Source organism: Myotis brandtii, unplaced genomic scaffold, assembly GCF_000412655.1.
Source record: "Myotis brandtii unplaced genomic scaffold, ASM41265v1 scaffold1452, whole genome shotgun sequence".
Taxonomy (NCBI): domain Eukaryota; kingdom Metazoa; phylum Chordata; class Mammalia; order Chiroptera; family Vespertilionidae; genus Myotis; species Myotis brandtii.
In genome coordinates this window covers 100,281-110,002 of record NW_005355211.1, presented here as the reverse complement: position 1 = coordinate 110,002, position 9,722 = coordinate 100,281, and the positions used below count along the sequence as shown (strand labels likewise).

The following is a 9,722-nucleotide window of genomic DNA, read 5'->3' as shown; positions in this document are numbered from 1 at the left end:
CTGTGGAGGAAAGGCATTTTCCTGTGTAGGAACACATCTTCCTGTGGGAGAACCATTCCTGTGGGGGAAACCCACCTTCCTGTGTAGTGAACCCTTGATCTTGCTGGGAATACGCAACCTCCTATGGGGGAAATGCACCTATTCTTGGGGGAAATTAATTTTCTTGTGAAGGAAAGGCCCTTTGCTCTGTGGGAACTCATCTCCTTTGTGAGAAATCCACTTTCATATGAGGGAACACATTTTCTATGAGGTGCAATTCATCTTCTTGTAAGAGAAACACATTTTGATGTGTGGGAATCCTAATTTCTGTCAGGGATAAGCAACTTTTTGTTGGGAAATGCACCTTCCTGTAGGGAAATGCAGCTTCCTATGGGGGATATGCACTGTCCTGTGAGGGAATACATCTTCCTGCTGGGGAACACAGTTTCCTTTTGGGGAATGATCTTCCTATAGCAAAATGTAACTTCCAGGGGGAACACACATTCTGGTGCAGAAATTCTTCTTCCTATGGGTGAACACATCTTTCTTTGGGGGAACACTTCATTTTTTGGAAGAAATGAAATGTTCCTCTTTGTGGAGGAACGCATCTTTATGTGGGGGAAATTCACCTTCCTGGGGTAAACTAATCTTCCTTTAGAAGAAACGCATCTGTTTCTGAAAAAATGCACCTTTGTATGGGCAAAAACACCTTCCTGTGCAAAAATCATTCTTCCTGTTATGGGGAAAGGCACCTTCCTGTTTAAGAACCCTTTTTCCTTTGGGGCACACATCTTCCTGCTGGGAAAACACACCTTCCAATAGCAAAATGCACCTTCCTGTAGGGCAACACTTCTTCCTGTGGTGGAAACTATCTTCTTCAGGAGGAACCCCCCCTTCCTGTGGTCAAAATACACTTTCCTGTGTGGGAAATGAACCTTCCTGTTGGGGCATACATCTTTATTTAGGGGAAATGCACCTTCCTGTATAGGAAACTATTTTTCTGTGAGGGAAACTAATCTTCCTGTTGGGGAAAAGCCCCTTCCTTTGGGGGAACCTAATTTTCCAGTGTAGGAAACACATTCCTGTTGGGAAACAAACTTTTCTGTGAGGGAACCTTTCTTCCTGTGGGCAAACACATCTACTTGTGGGGAAAATGCATGTTTCCCATGGGGGAAACACACTTTCCTATGAAGGAAATGCACTCCCTGTGGGGGAACACATCTTCCTGTGGGGGAAATACACCTTTGTGTGGGGTAAAGTATCTTCCTGTGGAAGAACATTTTCTGTGGGGAAAATGCACTTTCCTGTGAAATGAACCCTTCATCCTGTGGGGGATATGCACATTCCTGTGGGAGAAATTCACCTTTTGTGGAGGAAAGGCATCTTTCAGTGTGGTCACATTCTTCCTTAGGGGAAACACACATTCCTGTGAAGGAACGCATTTTCCCGTGAGAGAAATTCACCTTCCTGTGGGGCAATTCATCTTCCTCTTGGGGAAAACATATAATCTTTATTAGGAATCATATTTTCTGTCAGGGAAAAGCAGCATTTTGTGGGGAAATGCAACTTCCTTTAGGGGAATGCAGGTTCCTGTGGGAGAAACACACCTTCCTGTGAGGGAACACATCTTCTGTGAGTACAACTTCTTATTGGGGAACAATCTTCCCAGGGCAAAATGCACATTTCTGGATGTGAAATGTACCTTCCTGTGCAGGAATTCTTGTGAGTGAACATATCTTCCTGTGGAGGAATATATCTTACATTGGGAAAAACACACGTTCCTGTGGGGATCACATGTATATGTGGAGGAAATTTACCTTCCTGAGGGGAACCTAATCTTCCTGTATGGGGAACACACTTTCTGTGGGGAAATTCAGCTTCCCATGGGCAAAAACATCTTCCTGTGCCAAAACCATTCTTCCTATGAAGGGGAAGGCAACTACCTGTGCAGGAATTCTTCTTCCTTTAGGGGCACACATTTTCCTGTGACAGAACCGTGTTATCCTATAGGGGACTGTATCTTCCTGTAGGACTACACTTCTTCCTGTTATGGACCCTTTTTCCTGGGGAGGGGGGGGGGGGGGGGAGAGACCATCTATCTGTTGTCGAAACACACATTCCTGTGGGTAAATTAACCTCCCATTTGGGGAACACACCTCCCTTTGAGGCAAACACACCTTCCAGTGTGGGAACCTATATTCCTGTATGGGAACCTAGTCTTATTGTTAGGGAAATGCCCTTTTCTGTGGGAAACCTAATCTTCTTGTGGGAGAAACACAGTCATGTTGGGAAACACACATCTGTGAGGGAAACCTTCTTTCTGTGGGCAAACACATCTACCTTTGGGGAAATATATGTTCCTCTGAGGGAGCCCATATCCTTTGGGAGAAACGCAACTTCCTATGGGGAAATGCATATTCCTGTGAGGGAACCGTTCTTCGGGGGAAACTCACCTTCCTGTGGAAGAACCTTTTCTATGGCTGAAATACACATTCCTTTGGGGTAAATGCACCTTCCTGTGGGATGAACCCTTCATCCAGGCGGGGGAGACACACCTTCCTGTGTAGGAAATTCACCTTTTGTTGGGAATTACACCTTTCTATGTGTGAACACATCTTCCTTTGGGGGAAATACACCTTCCTGTGAAGGAACACATATTTACGTGGTGGAAATTCACCTTCCTGTAGGGTAAATTCATATTCCTGTATGGTAAACACACTTTCCTGTGTGGGAATTGTTTTTCTGTCAGGGAAAAGCAAGATTTGTGGGGAAAATACACCTTTCTGTAGGGGAATTCTGCTTGCTGGGGGGAAATACATGTGCCTGTGAGGGAACACATCTTCCTCTGGGGAAAAATTTTCTTTTGGGGAACAATCTTCTCATGACTAAATAGACCTGCCTATAGTGGTGTGGGGGAAACACACCTTCCAATGCAGCAATTCTTCTTCTGGATGAACACATCTTCCTGTGGGGGAACCCTTTTCCTTTTGGGGATAGACATATTCCTGTTGTGAAATGCACCTTTCTATAGGGGAATGTATCTTCATGTAGGGGAACACTTCTTCCTGTGGGGAAGCCCTTCTTCCTCTGGAAGAAATGCACTGTTCTGTGGGGGACACTAACCTTACTGATGAGGAAAACATGTTTCTTTGGGGAGAAGCGCCTCCCAGTGTGGGAACCTCATCTTCCCATTGAGCAAAAAGCACCTTTCTGTGGGACGTATCTCTATGTGAAGAAAATTAATCTTTCTGTGGTAACCTGATATTCCTATATGGGAAATGCATCTTCCTGTGGGAAAATTCCCCTTGTTGTGGGCTAAAACAACTTCCTATGTGGAAACCCTTCCTTCTTTGGGGGTACACATCTTCCTGTTGGGGAAACACACCTTCTGAGAGGGGAATGCATCTTCCTGCAGGGCAACACTTCTACCTGTAGAGGAACCTTTCTTTATACAGAACACTCCTTCCTGTGGTCAAAATGCACTTCCCTGTGGGGGAAATGAAACGTCCTGCCAGGGAACACATCTTCCTTCAGTAGAAATGCACCTTCCTGTGTGAGAACCAATTTTCCTGTGGGGGAGAATAATCTTCCTATTGGGAAAAATCCCCTTCTGGAGGGGGAACCTAATCTTGTGGGGAAAACACATTCATGTTGGGAACACACATGTCTGTGGGGGAATCATTCTTCCTGTGGGAGAACACATTTACCTGTGAGGAAAATTCATGTATCTGTGAAGGAACCTTTCTTCTTGTGCAGGAAAACACACCTTCCTGATGGGGAAATACATCTTCCTGTAGAAGAAAGTATCTTCCAGTGGGGAAAACTCACCTTACTGTACTGGAACACTTGCTTTGGTGGGGAAGGCACCTCCTGCGCAGGAAATCTTCTTCCTGTAGGGGCACACATCTTCCTGTTTGGGAAACCACGCCTTCCTATATGGGAATGTACCCTCTTGTAGGTCTACACTGCTTCCTGTGGTAGAATCTTTTTTCCTGTTGGGGAGCCCTTCTTGCCGTGGTTGAAATGCACATTCATGTGGGGGAAATGAAACTTCCAGTTGGAGAATACTTCTTCCTTTGGGGGATACACACCTTCCACTGTGGGAATCTATATTTCTGTGGGGGAGCCTAATCTTCCTCTTGGGTAAAAGTCTCTTCCTGTGGCAGAACCTAATCTTCATCTGGGGGAAACACATTTAAGTTGGGAAACATGACTGTCTGTGAGGGAACCCTTCTTCCTGTGGGTGAACATACCTACCTGTGAAGGAAATGCATGTTCCTGTGAGGGAACACATCTTCCTTCATAGAACACAGCTTTCTTTTGGGGAATGATATTCCCATGGCAAAATGCCTCTTCATTTGGGGGGAAATGCACCTTCCTGTGCAGGAATTCTTCCTGTGGGTGGTCACATCTTCCTTTGAGGAAACCCTTATTCCTTTGGGGGTATACATCATCCTGTGGGCAAACAGACATTACTATAGGGGAATGCATCTTCCTGTAAGGGAAAACTTCTTAATGTGGTAGATCCTTTCTTCCTGTTGGTAAACCTTTCTTCCTGTGGTCAAAACACAATGTTTTGTGGGAGAAACTAATCTTCCTGATGAGCAAAATATCTTCCTTGGGGGAAACACACATTTCTGTGTGGGAACCTCATTTCCTGAGTAGGAACCCAATCTTGCTGTTGAGGAAAAGCACCTTCCTCTTGGGGAACCCAATCTTCCATAAGGGAATACAAAACTTCCTGTTGTGAAACACTTTTCTAGTGAGGGAACCCCTTGTTTCAGTTGGGGAAATTCACCTTACTGTGGAGAAAATGCACCTTCCTGCAGGTGTAACACCTCTTCCTGTGGAGGAAAACGCACCTTTTTTTGGCAAAAATTCAACTTCTTGCCAGGGAAAGGCCTCTTGCTGTGTGGAAACAAATCTTCCTTTGGGAGAAACACACCTTCATGGGAGGGAACACATTTTCTGTGGGAGAAATTCACCTTCCTGAGGGGAAATTCATCTTCTTTTGAGGGAAACACATTTTCCTAGTGGAAATTATAATTTCTGTCAGGGAAAAGTAACTTTTGTGGGGAAATTGACCTTCCTGTATGGAAATGCAGCTTCCTATGAGGGCATGCAGCTTCCTCAGTGGGAACACCTCTTCCTGTGGGGGAAATACACCTTCTTCTGGGGGAAAGTATCTTCCTGTGAGGGAAACTCAACTTCCTATGCAGGCATCCTTCTGGCTGTGGGGGAATGGCATCCTCTTCTGCAAGAAGCACACCATGTGTGGGAACACATCTTCCTGTGGGAAAACATTTTCTGTGGGGGAAACGTACATGCCTCTGGGATACACCCTTCATTCTGTGGGGGATACACACAATTCCTGTTGTGGAAATTTACCTTTTGAGGAGGAAAGGCACCTCCCTGTATGATGACACATCTTCCTTTTGAGGGAAAACACACATTCCTGTAATTGAACACACCTTCCAGTAAGAGAAATTCACCTTTCTGTGGGGGAAAACACATCTTCCAATTTGGAAATCATTCTTTCTGTCAGGGAAAGGCAACTTTATGTGGAGAAAAGCAACTTCCTGTAGTATAATACAGCTTGCTGTGGGAGAAACACACCTTCCTGTGAGGGAACACATCTTCCTCTGTGGAACACAACTTCCTTTTGGGGAACAATATTCCCATAAGGAAATGTACCTTCTTGGGTGCAAAACACACATTCCTGTGCAGGTATTCTTCTTCCTGTGGGCGAACACTTCTTCCTGTGAAGGAACACTTCTTACTTTGGGAGAAACACACCTTCCTGTAGAGAAGGCATCTATATGTGGGGGAAATTAACCTTCCTGTGGGGGAACCTAATCTTCCTGTAGAGGGAACAGATTTCCTGTGGCAAAAATGCACCTTCCTGTGGGCAATAACATCTTCCTATGTAGAAACCATTAATTCTCTGTGGGGAAGGCACCTTCCCGGGTGGGAACCCTTCTTCCTGTGAGGGAAAATGCACCTTCCATTGGTATAAAATGCACCTTCCTGTAAGGAAATGCAGCTTCCTGTGGGGGAAATGCATCTTCCTGTGAGGGAACACCTCTTCATGCTGGGAAACACAACTTCCTTTTGGGGAACTATCTTCCCATGGCAAAATGCACTGTTCTGGTGGGTTACACACCTTCTTGTGCAAGAATTCTTCTTCCTGTGGGTCATTACATCTTTCTGTGGAGGAACACTTCTTACTTGGGGGGAAATGCACCTTCCTTTGAAGAATGTATCTATATGTGGGGGAAATTCACCTTCCTGTGGGGGAACCTAATCTTTCTGTAGGGGAATTCATGTTCTGAGGGGAAATGCAACTTTCTGTGGGCAAAAAACATTCTTCCTGTGGGGGAAGGCAACTTCCTGTGCAGGAACCCTTCTTCCTTCAGGAACACACCTCTTCCTGTGGTGGAGCCCGTCTTCCTGTGGTCAAAACGCACATTCTTGTGGGGGCAATGAATCTTTTTATTGTGGAACACATCTTTCTTTGGGGGAAGCACACCTTCCACTGTGGGTACCTATATTCCTGTGGGGGAATCCAATCTTCCTGTTGGGGAAAAGTTCCTTCCTGTGGGGGAACCTAATCTTTGTGTGGGGGAACATATTCATGTTGGAAAACACACTTGTCTGCAAGGGAACCCTTCTTCTTGTGGGAAAACTCACCTTCCTGTGGGGGAAATGCACCTTCCTATGAGGGAACACATCTTCCTTTGTGGAACACAACTTCCTTTTGGGGAACAATCTTCCCATGGCAAAATACACCCTCGTTAGGGAAAAATGCACCTTCCTGTGTAGGAATTCTTACTCTGAATGATCACATCTTTCTGGGGGTTGGGGGAACTCTTCTTCTTTTGAAGGTACACATCATCCTGTAGGGAAAACGAGCAATCCTATAGGGGAGTGCATCTTTCTGTAAGGGAACACTTCTTCCTGCGGGGGAACCTTTCTTCCTGTAGGGAAACACTTCTTACTGTGCTCAAAACCCATCATTCTGAGGGGGAAACTGACCTTCCTGTTGAGGAAAACATCTTCCTTTGCAGGAATTGCACATTTCTGTGTGGGAATGTATTATTCTGTAGGGGAACCTAATCTTCCTGTTGAGGAAAACCACCTTGATGTTGTGGAATCTAATCTTCCTGAAGGAAAAACACATTCCTGTTGGGAATCTGTGAGAGAATGCCTCTTCCAATGGGGTAAAATCACCTTCCTGTGGGGCAAATGTACCTTCCTGTGGGGGAACACATCTTCCTGTGAGGAAAACACACCTTCTTATGGGGGAAAGTATCTTCCTATGAGGAAAACTCATCTTTTTGTGCAGGAATCCATCTCCCTGTGAGGGAAAGACACCTTCCTATGCGGGAACACATTTTTCTTTGGGAAAACCCTTTCTGTGGGGGAAACCCACCTTCCTATGGGGTGAACCCTTCATCTGTGAGGTATACAGAACCTCCTATGGGGAAACGCACCTTCCGTTGTTGGAAATTCACCTTCTTGCAGGGGATAGGCCCCTTGCTGTGTGAAAAAACATCTTCCTTTAGGATAGAAACACCTTCATGTAAAGGAACATATTTTCTGTGGGAGAAATTCACCTTCCTGAGGGACAATTCATCTTCCTGTGTGGGAAACACATCTTTCTGTGTGGGAATTGCTATTTCTGTCAGGGAAAAGCACCATTTTGTGGGTGAATGCACCTTCCTGTGAGGTAACACATATTCCTGTGGGGGAAATAGACCTTCCTGTGGGGAAATGTTTCTTCCTGTGAGGGAAACTCACCTTCCTGTGCTAGCATACTTCTGGCTGTAGGGGAAAGGCATATTTCTCTGCAAGAAACACACCATCATCTTGGGAACACATCTTCCTGTGGGAGAACATTTTCAATGGGGAAAACGCACCTTCCTATTGGATGAACCCTTTATCCTGTGACAGATACATACCTTTTTGTGGGGAAAATTCACCTTTTGTGGAGGAAATGCACCCTCCTGTGTGGTAACACATCTTTCTTTGGGGGAAACAGTGTGTTTCTGTGGAAAAATTCATCTTTCGGGGTGGGGTGGGGTGGGGGAACACATCTTCCTGTGTGGGAATCATTCTTTTTGTCAGGGAAAAACAACTTTTTGTGGGAAAACACAACTTTCCATAGGGTAATGCAGCTTCCTGAAAAACACACCTTCCTGTAAGGGAACATATCTTCCTCTGTGGAACACATCATCCTTTTGGGGAACCATCTTCCCATGGCAAAAAGCACATTCCTGGGTACAAAATGTAACTTCCTGTGCAGAAATTCTTCCTTTGGGTTAATATATCTTTCTGTGAATGAACACTTCTTACTTTGGGGGAATCGCACCTTGCTGTGGAGAACTCATCTATGTGTGGGGAAAATTCACACTCCTGTTGGGGAACCTAATCCTTCTGTAGGAGGAACACATTTCCTGTGGGGAAATGCACTTTCCTGTAAGCAAAAACATCTTCCTGTGTGGAAACCATTCTTCCTGTGGGGGTAGACATCATCCTGTTGGGGAAGTGGACATTACTATAGGGGAATGCATGTTCTTGTAAGGAAACACTTCTTCCTGTGGGGGGACCTTTCTTCCTGTAGCGAAACTCTTCTTCCTGTGGTCAAAACACACCATTCCATGGGGGAAACTATTCTTCCTGTTGAGGAAACATGTTCCTTTGTGGGAAATGCACATTTATCTATGGGAACATATTTTCCTGTGGGAGAACCTAAACTTCTTTTTTTTAATTAAATCTTTATTGTTCAGATTATTACAGTTGTTCCTCTTTTTCCCCCCATAACTTCCCTCCCCCCAGTTCCCACCTCACCCTGTGTCCTTACCCGCCCCCACTGTCCTCATCCATAGGTGTGTACGATTTTGTCCAGTCTCTTCCCCCACCCTCCACACCCTTTTCCCGCCTGAGAATTATCAGTCAACTCCCTTTCTATGCCCCTGTTTCTATTATATTCACCAGTTTATTCTGTTCATCAGATTTTTTATTCACTTGATTTTTAGATTCACTTGTTGATAGACATGTAATTGTTGTTCATAATTTTTATCTTTACCTTTTTCTTCTTCTTCCTCTTCTTAAAGAATACCTTTCAGCATTTCATATAATACTGGTTTGGTGGTGATGAACTCCTTTAGCTTTTTCTTATCTGTGAAGCTCTTTATCTGACCTTCAATTCTGAATGATAGCTTTGCTGGATAAAGTAATCTTGGTTGTAGGTTCTTGCTATTCATCACTTTGAATATTTCTTGCCACTCCCTTCTGGCCTGCAAAGTTTCTGTTGAGAAATCAGCTGACAGTCGTATGGGTACTCCCTTATAGGTAACTGACTTTTTTTCTCTTGCTGCTTTTAAGATTCTCTCTTTGTCTTTTGCTCTTGGCATTTTAATTATGATGTGTCTTGGTGTGGTCCTCTTTGGATTCCTTTTGTTTGGGGTTCTCTGCACTTCCTGGACCTGTAAGTCTATTTCTTTCACCAGGTAGGGGAAGTTTTCTGTCATTATTTCTTCAAACAGGTTTTCAATATCTTGCTCATTCTCATCTTCTGGCACCCCTATAATTCGGATGTTGGTACGCTTGAAGCTGTCCCAGAGGCTCCTCACACTATCTTCATATTTTTGGATTCTTTTTTCATTTTGCTTTTCCGGTTGGGTGTTTTTTGCTTCTTCGCATTTCAAATCTTTGACTTGATTCTTGCGATCCTCTAGTCT

The 9,722-nt window shown here is 44.6% G+C and overlaps 1 protein-coding gene across 2 annotated transcripts; it reads right to left on the bottom strand.

Annotated features, from left to right (window-relative positions):
• LOC102261727 lies at positions 1 to 5,719 on the bottom strand. 2 transcript variants are annotated; one of them, XM_014535569.1, is made up of 8 exons: positions 5,674 to 5,719; positions 5,368 to 5,434; positions 5,188 to 5,269; positions 4,842 to 4,924; positions 4,237 to 4,434; positions 3,808 to 3,869; positions 2,433 to 2,619; positions 1 to 58 (listed from the first exon to the last, which is right to left on the bottom strand). In XM_014535569.1, the coding sequence occupies exons 1-7, from the start codon at positions 5,694 to 5,696 to the stop codon at positions 2,454 to 2,456; spliced, it is 681 nt and encodes a 226-aa protein (XP_014391055.1). In that variant the 5' UTR covers positions 5,697 to 5,719; the 3' UTR covers positions 1 to 58; positions 2,433 to 2,453. The 2 variants fall into 2 exon arrangements, 1 of the variants encoding a protein (XP_014391055.1); XR_001361092.1 differs by lacking the exons at positions 1 to 58; positions 5,674 to 5,719 and having other exon boundaries at positions 2,464 to 2,538; positions 4,842 to 5,508.
• Between the last annotated feature and the right edge of the window lie 4,003 nt (positions 5,720 to 9,722).